At 43.9% G+C, this 17,066-nt stretch overlaps 1 protein-coding gene and 1 long non-coding RNA gene across 2 annotated transcripts; one reads left to right on the forward strand and one right to left on the reverse strand.

Moving 5' to 3' along the window:
- Positions 1-592: 592 nt before the first annotated feature.
- LOC110091595 (uncharacterized) lies at positions 593-11,342 on the reverse strand. The gene is made up of 3 exons (XM_020815767.3): positions 11,189-11,342; positions 4,494-4,574; positions 593-2,692 (listed from the first exon to the last, which is right to left on the reverse strand). Exon 3 carries the CDS (start codon positions 2,665-2,667, stop codon positions 1,522-1,524), a length of 1,146 nt encoding a protein of 381 aa, XP_020671426.3. The 5' UTR covers positions 2,668-2,692; positions 4,494-4,574; positions 11,189-11,342; the 3' UTR covers positions 593-1,521.
- A 3,473-nt stretch (positions 11,343-14,815) lies between these two features.
- Positions 14,816-16,743, forward strand: LOC140706080 (uncharacterized). Its single transcript, XR_012085816.2, has 2 exons — positions 14,816-14,992; positions 15,623-16,743. It is a non-coding gene; the product is annotated as an uncharacterized LOC140706080 (long non-coding RNA).
- The last annotated feature ends 323 nt before the right edge of the window (positions 16,744-17,066 follow it).

The following is a 17,066-nucleotide window of genomic DNA, read 5'->3' on the forward strand; positions in this document are numbered from 1 at the left end:
TGCATTGAACGGGTTTCAATGGGGCTTTTAATTTCATTTTACAATGTTTTTGCTTAACGACAATTTTCCTGGAACGGATTATCGTCAAGTGAGGCACCACTGTACTACATATATCTAAAATAAATCTTTGAATGGTAAATGGTGACCCCTTTCAGGGTTTTCCAGGTAGAGAATACTCAGAAGTGGTTTATCATTCCCTTCTTCTGAGGATACCCTGGGGCTGTGCAGCTTGCCCAAGGCCACCCAAGCTGGCTCTACTCAAATTGAACTTTCGACCTTTGGATCTCCAGCCAGTTGTGGCTCAGAATAAGCACCAAGGTAAACCCCCTTATAGCTGCTGTTGTAATCCACAAAAAATTACTTTGACCTACATCTAATTAATCTTTAAGGTGCCATAATACTTCTGTTTGATGGTAGGAATGTGTTATTCTGCTTAAGAGTCAGAAGAATCACATTCCCTTAGCTCAGCTGGTGATCAGAAGGCAGAAGATGCAACTCTGGAGAATACCCAAGTCCTGAATATACAATAACTAATCCCAACTTTGTTCTTTCTGCTTCAACGGCACTTATCCCAACATATCAAAAGACAACATTGTGCACAGTAAATATTTTTATTTGGACATGATGCTTCATTTTGGACAACAGATTATAGGCAAGTTTTAGCAAGCAATCATGTTCTGCAAACTTTTTTTTTAAACTGGGTGTCCTATCACCAAAGGTAAACCAGAAGAAACTCTAGGTCTAAACAAAACTGACATTCTTAAAAGAACATTTTCTCAAGATAAACTAAACTGATATTTAGACTTTCCAAGCACAAGTTGTTTCAAAAGCCAAGACAGTCTTCTGTACTAATACTATCACAGGTCCAAAAAGGTTAAGTCACAAGAACGTTACAGTGTGCATGAATTGCTAAAAGATAGAACACAAAACTTTGATGAACATGTCCCAGACAGGCAGGAATTAAACTGGAACTATTAAGGAACTGATGCAATTGCCAGTTATCTGGGGTGAGCAAATGACTATCCATTTTATCTTTTTGCTCTTCCCACCCCTAGTGCCCACCTACTATCATGTTTAGCAGACCACTTTGCTTCTTAGAGGGACATCATCTTTGAACCATCTCTCATAGAAGAAGCAGTGGAAAGCCGTTTACACAACTTAACCATCTCTTCTGGAAGAAGCACAAGTGTTCACTCTGCCTCATTCAAGATGGACAAGGACAAACTCGGCTGCTGGAGCTCCGATACTCTTTTGTACAAGTGGCTGCCAAGCTGACGGCAGGCAATGCTGGGTTAGCTCAATGAATATTTTGCAAAGGCATGTTAAGGGCAATCAGTCATTTTGTGCTTGTTGGCAATAAACGGGTAAGAAACAAGAATACACTTCAGACAGAAGGCACGGCATAAGGATTTCTCAGAACTTGGATTTTAAGTCCTGGCAACTTTGATCCACCTAAGCCATGGTTTGGAGGATTCTGGGATCCCAAATCAAAAAAAAAAAAGTAACTTTTCACAGCTTGTTTTATTCTTCTCTAGCCCAGGCGGCAGCACTTTCTTTCTCCTCCAGATGAGGGACAACAGCATCGGTGTAAAACTTCTCCAGTTTGGGAACAGTTTTCTCCCAGAAAGCTGGATCAAAATCTACCGGAGCAATGGCTGTTTCTTTATTGGTGAAAACCACTAAGTCGGCTTTTTTATGGCCGCTGACTCCCATCTGGCACTGAACCTGGACATAATAGGGGTGTGTTTTCTTCAAGGCGTAGGAATCCCCCGTCTTCTCCAAGCAGAACGTCTTGTCCTTGCAAGCTTCTGTCACCGTCTTCTCTCTGTGCTTATAGGGACACTTGACCTCCAACAGCCCCAGGTCCTTGCCCGTACCGGCTTCTCGGACAACCCCGTCAGGGCTCGCAGCTAGCCAGGCTTTCTTTTTATCAATGAAGAGCCCACAATCGTCAACCTTCACCGGCTTCTCCCCCTTGCTGGACTTGAGCGCTTCGTAGGCCCGGATCGCTTTCTTCTCATTCCTGACCCCCCAAGACATGGCCGGCGTCTGCACAGAGGAGCCAGACTCCACCACGGCCTTCAGGTACGACCGAGGCACTTCGGAGCTCCGGCCGTTCGCAAACTTGCTGTTGGCGATTTTGGGAGCCACAGATGCCGTAATGCGGTTTTCTCGCCATTTGTACCACTCGGGGTTAGCCCGCTGACCCCGCGTCTCCCTCTCGATTTCGGCCACCTTTTCCGTGGAGATGGGCGAAACAAAATGGGTGCCTTTGCTTTGGGGCTTGGCCGCAGACTGCCGCGGACTCTCAGAGGTCCCTGTGGTGGCTTTAGGACCGGAAGCAGGGGATTTGAAGTCTCCAGCAGCTGCAGAGGTCTTGGCTTTTGCTCCGCGGCTTGTGTCTCCTTGCTTACCACCATGCCCTGCGGCAGACCTCGTCTGAGAGCTTTGTGCTGATGCTCTGGGACTTGGGACATAGGCCGGCTTTTCTCCTTCCCCTCGTCTGCTGTTTTCACTCTTAGAAGCTGGGGCACTTGGCGCTCTGGTCTTTGCAGGGGCGGTTCTGGAGGAAACCGAAGACTGGGCAACCACGGAGGCTGCTTTCGGAGCTGTGGCAGCAGGCCGAGGCGACGCAACATTGTCAGAATATTTTCTAGGCCTGCCCATAGTTTAGGTTTAAGGTACTCTCGTTCTGTGGACACAGGAAGGAGGGAGAAGATACCAAGAGTTTAAAAAGAAACCCAATTGTTTTTTGTGCCTAGTATCACAGCCTGATGTGTTTATATAAGCATGAAGTTGGAAGGGGCCTCTAAGGCCACTGAGTCCAACCACCACCACCCCGTTCAAGGCAGGAATCCAAATCAAAGGAGATCTGCCAAGGGGTAGTCTAACTCACTGGTTCTTAACCTTTGTTACTCAGATGTTTTTGGACTGCAACTCCCAGAAGCCTTCACCATCAGCTCTGCTGGCTGGAGTTTCTGGGAGTTGCAGTTCAAAAACACCTGAGTAACAAAGGTTAAGAACCACTGGTCTAAATTTCCCTTGAATAGCCTCCAGTGTGGGATCACCCACTACCTCTCAAGGTCATCGGTTCCACTGCCCTACTAAAATGTGTTAGGAAAGTCCTTGTGGTTTTCTTTTGTCTCCAAACATTTCCCAGACAGAATTCTAGGGTTCTAGAACATAGACACACACACCCTAGATTTTGCTCCTCCAGAGAAGAGCCTACCATTAAGGTTTTACTGGATACTCAGGCTTTTACTTACTGTTAATTTTAAGGGGGGGGGGGAGAAGAAAAAAAATCTGCCACTCTGCTTCCTGAGAGTCCTAGTTCTTTGGGAAGATGCCTTCTAGAGCAGTGTTCCCCAACCTTGGGCTTCCAGATGTTCTTGGACTTCAACTCCCAGAAATCCTGGCCAGCAGAGGTGGTGGCGAAGGTTTTTGGGAGTTGTAGTCCAAGAACATCTGGAGGCCCAAGGTTGGGGACCACTGATCTAGAGTACATAATAGGTCCCAAGGCTACAACCTCTGACTCCAGGAGATCAACAACTCTAATGCATGACAATAAGGTTCACCTGGGGATGAAGAAGATTTGGAGCAGCTCTGCTCCCCACCTCCTCCTTACCTTTTGTTACACCCTCCAACAAATACACATACTTATTTAGTAAATAAAATTTAGAACTCTGGAAATTTTAAATGGTCTTTTTTTCCTGATAGCTAAGGAGAAACAGTTTAGATCGTCTCTATTTTTCTCTTCTATGCTGGCTAGACTGCTGTTTGTATCCTCCAGGTTATCTACAATAATGCTCTATTCTCCACATTGTGTGCAAAGGAGAATCCACTAACTTGTTTAAATGGAAATCCCCCCCCCCAAATGTGGCTCAGTAACTATAAGTGGGAGATGGTTAAGCCAAACCTGGGGAATTCCACTGCAGGATCCTTATGTTCCCCATTGCCAAGAAGACCCTTCTGAGAATTTTTATATTTGTTACAGCCAATGCTTTCATGAGGAGTCCCCATAAGATTCCTATTACAGCCTAGTTGTTACTCTTAAAACATAGGATTCTTCTGTTAATCTTGCATGTCTTTCAGCTTTTGGAATTTAAGCTCATCAACCCAAAGCCTGCATCTTAATGGTCCCATCATTTAAAACAAAACTAGGGCAGGTGCTCATGATGTGAGGCTGTAACGACCAGGATGAGACCCTTCTGGAGCTATTCTTCCCTGAGATGGCAGGCTTTCCAAATCCTGCCTCCAGCAGACAATCAGGCACCACCTAAAACCCTGGTAACAAAAGAGAGAAAAGCTGTCCCTTCATTAGGTAATCAGTACTCTAGGGAACTCAAAGCACCCCCTGAAGGGGCAAGAAAACAAAGGGATGCTGAACTTTTGTACTAGGACTAGGGAGGGAAGAGAGGCCAACATGGCAAAAGGATGAATGGGGGTGTGCGGAAGAAAAAGGGGGAGCATATTGGCCAATCAAATCAACTTACTGTTTACAAGAAAGATCTCTGCAAATTCTGTCTTGGGCCACAAACCTTTACTTCAGTTCCATTCAAGTGTTTTCTTTTCTCCTGTAACAAACAAAAATACTCTTAATAAAACCCCTGACCTCCACAAAAATCATCTCAAAACATAACCCCGTCCTGCCCTGGCTGGCTCCTTTAGCAAACACACAACAAAAACCAATAAAATCACTTTAAACGAGAGGTAGGAAAACTTTGGCCTCCCAGTGTTGAAGACCCAACACCCATCATTCCTCACTGCTAGCTATGTTGGTCACACTGGCAGTATTCCCCAACCTTAGGCCTCCAGATGTTCTTGGACTACAACTCCCAGAAGCCTTTATCACCACCACTGCTGGCCAGGATTTCTGGGAACTGAAGTCCAAGAACATCTGGAGGCCCCATTTTGGGGACCACTGGGTCATGGGGTCTGAAGGCTGACATGTTAAAAAAAATAAATCTGGAGAGCCCAAGTTTCTTCATTCTTCTCTAAACTGACTGTGAGGGTTCGATATGAGGGGCTTCTGTCACACCCAATAAAGATTGAGACGGGTTTAACTCTTCAACATTGTCCTCATTTATTAACAGTCCAACATTAACATCAACCTCTTTCTGAACTGGGTTCAAAGTCTCTTGCCGTCTAAACTTCGACTGCAAGGGTGTCCAAACGTTAGTAATAAAAGGGTTCATTTCGTCAAAGTTCCATGATCCACATAATATCTTCTCTGAGACCAGGGCCTCACTTTCTTCTCTTTCGGTACCTAGAAGCGGTAGGGTCTCTTCATCTCCGCTCCACCCACAGAATGGGGAACCCTCTCCCGGACTGGCCAGCCACGGACCGGGTAGACCCCCATCTTCTGGAGCTCGGCAAGATGCCATGCTTTTTTGGTCTCAAGTTCTCTCGCCACCGCTTCTCGCTCCTCTCTTAGACGCCAACGCCACTCCTTCACCTCGGTTTCTCCCCAATAAGAAGGGCGAGGTTTTAAGCCTTGTCGCCGACACCTTTCAGCCTCCTCGTGGGGTACCTTAACCTGCTCCCACTTCCCTGTCCAGGGATCCTGGATCCATATCATCTCCCAACTGCCCGGGATGTCTTCCCGCCTAGCCTTTATATCTCCTACCCCCCCCGCCTCTATAGAAGCTCTCCCTCTTCCCGCCAAATCTCCACCAGCAGATGCCGACATGCTTAACCTCTTCATTTCCTGTACCAAATCCCGGGTGTCTACCCCTTGATGTTTCTGACCCTGTCCTTTTCTTAATTCTTCCAATTCTTTGGTGTCCACCTCCTTCTAGGCGGAGAAGGTGGGGGAGAAGTCTGGGTCTCCTTAGATTGAGATCGGAGTGACAGCACTCCTACATAAGCTTCCTGGCCTTGGCTGGGAGTCTTACACTGACAAACTAAAATGGCGATTTTTGTTATCCCACCTTATAGCAGGGAGTGAGTGACTTGACACGGCCATTGCTGTGTTAAGAAGACATTTTCACTATTTATCCATATCTTCAGCTGGTCAGGGGGCTATGGATAAATTATATAGGCCATTGTCGCGTTCCCCCAGTTTCCCCTGTTTGTTTTCCCTCAACCACAGGTCCACCTTAGGACACGATGTACTATTTTCTCCTATTTTCTCCTTTTACACGTTGCCACCAGTGGATCTTTATCCACACTGTACCAAATATGTTTCTTAGACCCAGGCTGCCAAATATAACAGGTTTATTTATTGTTTGATGGGTAAATCACAGAAGTAAAGTCATAGATGTTCTTTTATGGTTCAGTAATTAAACTAGGATAGGATTACACGTTTGCTTGTTTGTATTCATTCACATTAACCACTGTAACACTATTTTATGACTATTTTCTATTACTTTTATCTCTTATCTATTCTTGTCTAACACACACCAGCTTTCCAATCTCTGTCTTAACACTTCCAAAACTACTTCTCTCTAACTCCCCTCAGTCTCCAACTGTCCTCCTTGACTCCGCCCCTCCTGTCCTGCCATAGGCTCCTGCCCTGGAGCTCCATATGACGGACAGGCATGCCCTAGGCATCTGAGGAAGTGGACATAAATCCACAAAAGTTAATACAGAAATAAAATGGCTGCTTTTTTTCCACCCAAACTGGAGAGATGATATCCATTCTTCTTTTCTTAGTCAAAGTCTCTTTTGCGGCTTTAGATTAGGCATCCTTCAGTCTCGAGAGATTATCCTAGCGCTCTGAATAGAGGACTTGGAACAGCGTCTAGTGTGGCTGAGAAGGCCAATTCAAGAGTGACAACAATCCCTTCCACACTAAAGACAAATACAATCTGTCCCCTGTCCAGCTCCCTGATTTGGCTGGTTTCGGGTCTGCCTCTTTGCCTTGGCCTGCTGGACAAGGGTCTCCTCAAATTGGGAGAGGCTGTGATGCACCACCTGCCTCCAGGCTGAACGCTCAAATGTCAAGGTTTCCCATCTGTGGAGGTCCATTCCTAAGGCCTTCAGATCCTGCTTGCAGATCTCCTTGTATCGCAGCTGTGGTCTCCCTCTGAGGCGATTTCCCTGCACTCATTCTCCATACAGGAGATCTTTTTGAATCCGACCACCATCAACCATTCCCATGGATTAAATCCCCCCAAAATCCTATACGTGCTATAGTGTTTAGGACAGAGATGCAGAGAGATTTGCTTCATCCTGACACAGATTTAATAAATGTATACATATATTTACACCGAAGCCTATTTTCTCCCTTCAAATCATTCCCCCAGGGCAGGAAAATAACCAAGAAGGATGAAAAAAATGTATAACTACACAAAAGAGAATAAAGCCACCACTGTTCTTTTTATTTATTTAAAATATTTTTACCCTGCCTTTCTGCTGGAAAAAGGACCCAAGATGGCTTACACCATTAAAAGACAATATTTAAAACTAAAAGCAATGAGTATACAAAGGTGGCCGAAACTAGGAAAGAATATGATCTTTTTAAAATTCAAACAGCTTCAGTCAGCTCTGTAAGGGACTGGGATGAGCAGAGGACACAGATGCTCACTGAGGGTTGGTCAAGTTTGGGGGGGGCACATGCACATACAAATGGAAACACCCATTCCTGTACATAATTAATTCTATGCAAGCTTTAAAAGACACAAGATCTTTAATTCTGAACCAAGTGGTATTTGGTTCAGAATTAAGTTTTCTGAACATCTGTTTTTATTTTTAAAAAGTAGTAACAAATAATCTCTACTAGTAAATTTCAGTGTCAGAATTCCATTCCAGATTTATGCTGATATAACTGTGTAAACTTTGGCAGAAAACTACTCCTAGATAAGGTGCTGCTCCCATTCCTGGTTGTGTACCAGTCACACAATTTGCCCGTGACCAGGAATGTGAGCAGTAGCTTGTCAATTGTGAGAAGATTCCACTTCGTTATAACTTCTGAGATGTCACTACATGTGTTGGAATTTAACAATTACAGTATATAAATATATTAAAACCACCAAGGTACTTTCTTACCTGCACAGTATATTATTTATTATTTATTTATTTATTTAATTTATATCCCGCCTATCTGAATCACATAGGACCACTCTAGGCAGCTTACAACAATGACAATAGCTAGCTAAATGTATTATGCGAAAAAAGCCATTCCTTAAAAAGCTGTGACAACACACAGGCATTTGCAGCAACAAAGAAGCCTCATAAAACAATTAGCACAGACATCCTATCCTTTGAATAAACAAGCTAAGGACACAGATATACGCTATCTGTCATACTAATTAGGACAGATGCAAAAGGAAATGTTATAATTGGAGAAACATCCGGTAAGGCTCTTCAAAGAAAACTATGTGAGAAAGAAAACTTGAAAGGAGTACTAGTTTTAATTACTTATTCTATGGTGCTTTTTAGAACCATCTATAAAAGCTATCCTACAGGTTCGGAACTTAGAGCTTCTATACTGACAAATGTGTATGTTTTGATTTCCCTGCTGGCATTGATACGTAATTCACATCTTAATATCCCTTCTAGCAGATTTTTTTTAAAGGAAAAAGTCTCCACCATTTTCAACTCACCACCACAATTTATGCTATCATAATTATGCCTACTGCAAACCCACAACAGGATTCTGCCCAGAGATTTATGAAAACATCTTTACCATCCCTGGATGGCTTCTAAACTCTGGAAGCTTTCAAAATGCTAGGCAGTATTAGTACAAACAATGTAAACGTGTCCACATCAACATACTACAGAAAGGACCAGCCACTAGCATCTGAAAATACAGAAGTCATCTGATAGATCTCCTTGCCCCCAACATTTACCAGATTGTTGGGGGAATCTCTGGCTTTCATGTATTTCAGCCACAATTCATTAAGTCACTTCTAACATCGCCAATAATAAGGATTGCAGAGATTATAGTTGGAAATATTGGGAGCGAAAATTCCCCACCCCTGTTCAGTGCCATGCCTTCTAGTTGTGCTCAGAAGTGAACTGAGCACCAAGGCAGGAATTATTGGCATCATCCCCAGTTACTGAAGATTCTCAGCATGGCATAGTGGATGGAGTGATGGCTCAGGAGGCCTGGGTTCGAATCCCTACCACGGAATCTCACTGGGGGTGTGGAACTGATAACTTGAAAGCCACATTAAGGTCCCTATAAGTCAGTTCTGACTTGACACGACATAACAAAATGTTAGTGAAGAAGGTGAAAAAACAGAATTTTTGGTGATGCAGGAAATGGTACTGTTCAATGGACTGAAGAGTATTTTTTCCTTTTCCCATCTTAAAATGATAACAAAAACTTTGGAATTTGCAGCCCCATCCTTGCTATTGTCCATATTCATGTCTCAGACCCACAAAGCAGAAGAAATACTTGCTAATTAAGTTTCCAAGTGCTTGCAGCTGAACCAAGTTCCAGCTCCCATCATCTCAGATAGTTCAAAGTGACCTTGGGTTCACTCCCCAGCTCTTTTGATAACCCAGATAGCTTTCTCCTGAGAACCATCAGCATTCTGAGCTAGCTAGCATCAATCATCCACAGCCATCAGCATTCCAGGCACCTCTAAGATGGATCCAGTTTGGCTCTTAAAATTCTCACCTAGGGGGTGTTAGACATTTTTAAGAACTCCACAATGCCCAGCCAGGGCAGGGAGGCCTAGTGGATAGGATTCTGGCCAAATTCATTTATTTGCTAGTATTGCCTCCCTCTTCCCAATAAGTGTCCTTAAGATTTGAGGAAACTTGGCCAAAAATTAATTAATTAATTAGATACTAGGGATTCCGGTGAGAACAGCCTTCCTCTACTGGCCTTGGATGTGCTAAAACAAGCGAGGGGGGAATCGAAACTGTTCTCAAAGCCTGGCTCATCAGAATGACTAATAACATTGCTGAGGAGACATGCCAGGACACATCACTCTGCAAGCAGTTCCTAATGAGCAGCCTTATACAGTATTACCGTTTGCCGTTTTTTAAGGCTTGATTACAAACATTCTGCAAAACTAAAATAAATGTTACCAAAAGGAACAGGAGAAGGTAAGGATGTGAGTGATTTTTAGAAGGCAAAATAAATTAAGAGTTTTGGCAGATTAGTCCCCATTTCAAGGGAAGCCCCCATAATCTTGGCACAAAAGGCACCAGCCTTTCCTTACTTTTGCCTTCCTGGGGAAAAGAATACTGCTCTTGTTCATGGAGGGTCCATTTATCTATCACACCTATTCTCCAAATTTAAAAAAAACAGCACTTTGTCATCAAGTCAATTACTATGTATGGTCCAGGATTTGAAAACTCAGAAGTGACTAACCAATCCCAAACTCTTAACTTCTTTTAAGTTAAAGCTACTCTAACTTTTGTTGTTTTTAAGGCTAGCCAAGGTAATGGGTTTCACCCCATCTTTTGGCAATGAATTCTCAGCTGTGTTAGCAAATGCTTTTCATCTGTCCTGCATCTACTGCCAAGCACAAAAATCAAATCGAAATCTGACAGGCTGTGGAGCAACACAATTTATTTCTTCTGCAGATTATAGCCCCACTTTCCCCAAACACAACGAAGGGGGACTCTAATCCACAAAGACTCACACTCTTACAGATAGCAAAATACTTCCAGCTTCGTTTTTGCGGCTGGTGAAACACGCCAAGATCCTTCCCTCTCTGGAAACCTCGACCAATTAATATTAAAATTATGCAATTTTATAAACTTCGACTATGTGTTCCCAATCTTTTTTGTTTAATTTTAAGAAAATAAATACACAGAGTACATAACATTCCTCACTGGAAAGAGGTCCCTAACCCCATTTCCTAACCCGGGACTCTACATCTACGAAACATTGCAAAACTCAAATCGAACTTTACCCTGGCGTATTGTGGGGTCGCACTGTTTCCAACTCTACCATAACTTCCTACAAATAAAGGAATATAAAATGGGATGATCAGAAATGGGCACAAAATTAAAAATGCGAACTTGCGCCAGGTGAATAGCACAGCGACTTTGCCGCAGATAAACCTTCCGCTCCGGATCATTCACCGTACCCAAAAAAAAAAAAAAAAGCAAGCAAGCAACGTAAAACCATTCTTCGGTTTGCGACTTAGCTCTGCGAGAAAATGGGTCTGGCAAAGATTTTTTTTTTAATTTTATTTTATTTTTGCAACCCAGGCCGCAAACAGAAGTGTCCAAAAGTCTGCAAAGAAGTTGGGGTCCGCGCCGTTTGCACAAATACGCTTACCTGCGCGCGCACGCGCACCCCTCTGCAAGGCGATCTCACTTGGAGGGCTCCCCGCTGGGAAATTCCCGGGACTTTAGCCACGGGGAGCGCGCGCGGAGTTAGGCACTCTCTAGGCTCCGCCCCATCCCGTTGGGGAGGGAGGAGGGGGGAAAGTGGGAAACTGAGCATGCGTGAAGGCAGCAAATGAGGGGTTTGGGTTTTTTTTCCCCTCCCTTTTCTTCCCGCCCTCTGCTTATATAACTGAAATTAAACAGAATTCGAAACAGAAACTCTGGAGGATTTAGGGAAAGGGACGAGGCTGAAAGAGATCCTTGCCCACCTGGCGTGATCTCTCACCTTGTGAAATAAGGTGTAATGTAATAATAGGTCCATTTTTAAAAGGGGAGAGCTAAGAGAAATTTTTTCGTTCTTTCCCTGAACACCACACCATTGTGTTCACTCACCCACCCGGTCCAGAGTAAAAAAAAAAAAAATGGTGGGCGGGTAGCTGAGGATCTGGCACAACCGCCGCTGCCATGGGCGAAGACTAGGAAACATCTTTATACAGATATTTCAGGGAGCCCACAAGGTCTACTGCCTCATTTGCTGCCTGCAGGTCCCTAAAACCAAGGAGGACTGAATAGGTAGCTGGAGTTTGAATAAGAAGTGAATAAGAAGCTGGCCGAATAAGAAGCTAACTTCAGCCTCGTGGGAAAGGGTTGGTTTCGACGTGGGATTTCGTGGATTGCCAGCAAGGAGTGGAAACATTTAGTCACAGAGTTTTAGATAATACCTGAGGGGGACGGGGATGAAAAAATGTCAATATTTTGCTTTTTAGCTTTATTTAACATGCTGAAGCAGACTAACGGAGCTGCCTGCTTGGACGGCATCATAGTATGTCCTGTTGCCTCCATTACTGTTACTGAGGTTCTTCCTTGACCATTGGTTTCCCCTTCATTTTATTTATTTATTTATTTATTTATTTATTTATTTATTTATTTATTTACCTTTTATGCCGCCCACTCTACCCAAAGGTCTCTGGGCAGCTTACAACAATTAAAATTCAATTAAAATACAATAAAAGATAAAATGATTAAAATACAATTCAATTTCACCTTGAATGCTCAGCTTATAACCACCTGCCCCCCCCTTTTTTGCTTCTCCTTCCTTGATAACAGCAATCTAGATTTCTGCATTTTGTTTTATGCTCTCTTTTTTTCAATTGCTTTAGTACTTTTTGGCTGACCTTTTAAGTTAGGAAATGCCATTCCCCACATCCTGTGGAACTCCTTGACACAGGATGTGGGGATGGCATCTAGCTTAGATGCCTTGAAAAGTGGATTGGACAGATTCTATCTTGGAGGAAAAGTCCATCGCAGGTAACAAGCCATGCTGGGGATGTATATAATCTCCTGGCTTAGAAGGAAGGGACCTCCAAAGGCCAGATGCAGGGGAGGGGGATCAGGAGACAGGGTCTCTCGTGGGCTCCCAGAGGCTTCTGGTGGGGCCACAGTGAGATCCAGGGAGCTGGACTGAGGGGCCCTCGGCCTGATCCAGCAGGGCTCTTATGTTCTTGACCCCCCCGCCATAAATCTATATTCCAACTGATTCAAACTTTTCTTTTTAATATGCGTCTATTTCTGTGCCATCAAGTCGGAACAGACTTATAGCCACCCAAATAAGGCTTTCAAGGTGTATCTGGAGGACAGGTTACCTTAAGATATCTTAAGGACTGGTTTTATCAGATCAATTCCAGTGAGTTCCCATGGCCGAGCAGAAAATCGTACCCTGCTCTCCAGAGTCCATGTCCATCACTCTTATCTACAATACTGCCCTGGAAATCCCTAAATAATAATCAGTAGCCAGTGTGGGGGGAAAACATTCTCGCCTCTATGCATTACTTCTAGAAAACCATGATTATAGTAATGCACATGCTGAGGGCCCATGTTAACTTTTATGTCCGCACAGCTTTCACCATGTTCAGGAGCCTGCCTACGCAGAAGCCTCTGTGCTGCAAGGTTGGAAGACCAGCCGTCGTAAGATCGAATCCACACGACGGAGTGAGCTCCCGTCGCTTGTCCCAGCTCCCGCCAACCTAGTGGTTTGAAAGCATGCAAAATGCAAGTAGATAAATAGGGACCACCTCGGTGGGAAGGTGACAGCGTTCCGTGTCTAAGTCGCACTGGCCATGTGACCACGGAAGATTGTCTTCGGACAAACGCTGGCTCTATGGCTCTATGAGCACCGCCCCCTAGAATCGGACACGACTGGACTAAATGTCAAGGGGAACCTTTACCTATGAGCCTGTGGTTCATTCATTCCACCCAAGCGACCACACTCTCCTCCTCCCCTGCGTGTTTACAGGGGTGGCCAACCTGGGCACCACAGTCTTAGGGGCATGTGAGACACACACACACACACCGGCGTGCTCCCACAGCCACCCCTTGTGCTCCTCTTCCCCCGCCAGTGGTCAGAGTCCGAACAGGCGCCGCCACCACCAGTGTGGACTTCAAGCAGCCCCAAAGGTTGCTTCATGGCACCATCTCAGGGGCTTCTCCAGCCCAGCATCCCACACCCGATCCCCACATTGCGGTGACCCCCACCCAGCAATATTTGCCTTGTCCTGGGTGTTGGGCACCCACACTACGGCGAGGGTGTGTCTGAGCTCTCAGACTAGCAGCTCTGCCTGCATGAACCTTCACTGTTTGAGAGGAAATTGACTGGGAGACAGAATATTGCAGAATATGGCTTGATGCTGAGAGGAGGGTGTGGACTCTTATGAGAGCGATGGGAGGTTACGGATCCCTCCAGTCTGAGCTCCAAGAGGCTTTGGCATTGACAGATGATGGGGGCAGATGATGGCTTAGGCTGTGGCTTCTTCCTCCAGCCTTCGGAATGGTGGCTCCAGGTAGATCCTTGGGAGGATACAACAGATTGGATACAACAGATTGTAAGCAGAAGGCGGTGGGGTGTTATTGTTGTTGTGTTTTTTGTGTGTGTGCTGGAATCTAAATTCCCAAAGGTCCAGCCTTTCCATCCACTGCTGTGACGCTACTTAGAACAATGGTTCAGGCACCCTGTTGCAGGCACTTTGAAGCATGTGAAAGGGAGTACAGTATAATATGTGCTGGGTGTACTCGTAGTCTTTGGGTGAAAGCTGTGCCTGAATTAGGCTTCAGTGTTTGTGGGAAATGGTTTCTAAAGGAAAGTGTTACACGCTCAATTGGATGAAGAAGGAGCAAGAGACACTTCTACCAAGGCATGGCATGTAGGAGCACATAGGTAGTCACTGCCTTTCTGGTACTGTACTGTGAATTTGATTCAGAGGCTGACACCAGGTGTCTTTTCGGTCTATGCCTATACTACCCTATTGAATTATGGTGCTGGAAGAGGCTCTTGAGAGTCCCCTGGACTGCAAGGAGAACAAACCTATCCATTCTAAAGGAAATCAAACCAGAGTGCTCCCTGGAAGGACAGATCCTGAAGCTTAGGCTCCAGTACTTTGGCCATCTCATGAGAAGAGAAGACTCCCTGGAAAAGACCCCGATGTTGGGAAAATGTGAAGGCAAGAGGAGAAGAGGACGACAGAGGATGAGATGGCTGGACAGTGTCATCGAAGCTCCCAACATGAATTTTTGACCAAACTCTGGGAGACAGTGGAAGACAGGAGGGCCTGGCGTGCTCTGGTCCATGGGGTCACGAAGAGTCAGACAAGACTTAACGACTAAACAACATACTACCCTAAGCATGTTGGATTTTGTCAGATCTCAGCTGCTCAAACTGATTTACACCCAGATGGAAGACTACCTGGGAATACCGAGGGATGTAGGTTTTCTTCCTCGTTCTTTCCATTGTTCCCATCCTTTATCATAGTTTAGCCATCTCTGCTCTGCTGCTTTCCTTTTTGAGCGTGCAGTGCATTGGACAGCTGCATTTTTGGATCACAAGAACTCAGTGGAGGGAGTGTGAGAAGTTTTTTTTTAGTATTTATTTATTTATTTATTTATTTATTTATTTATTTATTTATTTTATTTATTTTATTTTATTTTATTTTATTTTATTTTATTTATATCCCGCCTATCTAGCCAACTCAGGACCACTCTAGGCGGCTAACATCAAGTAATAAAAGTATACATACATACAACAGCGTAAATAATAAAAACTTTACAAAAATAAAAACCAAGTGCAGCGGAAAAGAAAAGAAACATCAGGACTAAATATTTTATCTGAAAATGTACTGTAGTCTTAAAATTCAATATTAATTCCAGATTTCCTTTTTTTAGCTTCAGTTTTTCGTACCACTGCAAGTCAGATCTATAGAGCGAATCATTACTGTCTTTGTTTTTTCATAGTGTAGCATGTCTACATTAGCAGAATCTTAAAAATGAGTCACAGTTTTAAATTTTAGTGAACAGCTTTTAGGTTGTTTTAATATGTGACCTTTGTTTTTACCAGGAGACAAAGTACAGTACTGAAAAACTAAAGCACAGGAGACATTGCAATATGTGTGAGTATTGTCAATCTTCTGGTTCAAAGGAAGCATAATGAGTGGAAACGTGTCAGAGGGAGATCCAACCTGGAAATAAGGAGGAAATTCCTGACGACGAGAGCCATTAAGCAGTGGAACGCCTTGCCTCCCAATGTGGTGGGTGCCCCATCGCTGGAGGTTTTCAAGAAAATATTGGACAGCCATCTGCCCGGGATGGTTATGAGGTCCGGGATGGTATGAGGTTTCCTACTCTGGGCAGGGGGCTGGACTAGAGGACCTCCAAGGTCCCTTCCAACCCTACAACCCTATGATTCTATTCGATTCTATGAAATGCTTTACAACCCAAAAAGCTGATTCTCTTTGCCTGATAGCTGACCATTAGAAGGGTTAACCAGCAGAGGGTGCTATTCACTCAACTACTGTATTCTGTCATCTGTCAGCCCTTCCAAAATTCTATGGTCACCAATAAGACATTGGAGCACTTTCTTATTTTGGGAAAATCATTATTTCTCAAGCCTAGATCCCCACCTTAATGTGATGAGAGGGTTTGATTGTGTCAGGGAAGCTGAGAATAATGGAGACTAGATTCTAGCTGCTGGATTCTGTTATGAGTCTTGGCGGGGATACCCAAGAAGGAACGATCAAAGCTGAGACATCAGACTAAAAGACTGTGAAATGTTGTGTGTATAGAGTGTTAAAATAATTAAGGGGGGGTGTAGAAAAAGTAGTGCTGAAAATGAAGTACTGTAGTTCAAAAATAAAGGCTTGAACAATAATATACTATAGTCATTGCAAAACAATTAGTCAGCTTTCCAGCAAAGCAAGGTCACGGTACCATAACAATCCTAACAGTTGAACATGTTTAGTTGTAAACTTGTAATATGTCAATATGGAGGTGGAATTTGTGGGTCCTACAGCTACAATATTTTGGCATTCCAGGACTTTGGTGTTACAGTACAGTATACAGATTCATGCCCATCTCTAATTGTGAGGTCCTGTACTATAAGTTTTAATCTTTTGTAAACCTGCCAATATAGTGCTTACACTAATGGGGCAGAATGAATAAATAAATATGGGCTGTTCCTCATCTTGTTGAAGCACATGTTATGTTTTGTGAAAGGACAGTTTATCTTGCTCTAATGTGGTCCACAACAAGCATACAATGCTTTGTCTGAAATTGTCTTGTATTTTTAAAATTATCGTTTGTTGTTTTTTTCTTATTGGCAGTTGTCGCATTTGGTATGTGTATTTTCTAACATTCATAGTACTGCAAACAAATGCAAGGTAACATGTAAAGACAACAAAGTGGAAAGGCAGATCTCTTTACAAATAGCATAATCTGATGAACAGTGCACAGCAACTTTAGTGCTGCTGCACAATCACATTCTATAGCAGAATATATAACACAAA

The sequence above is a fragment of the Pogona vitticeps genome, chromosome 3 (assembly GCF_051106095.1).
Source record: "Pogona vitticeps strain Pit_001003342236 chromosome 3, PviZW2.1, whole genome shotgun sequence".
Classification (NCBI taxonomy): domain Eukaryota; kingdom Metazoa; phylum Chordata; class Lepidosauria; order Squamata; family Agamidae; genus Pogona; species Pogona vitticeps.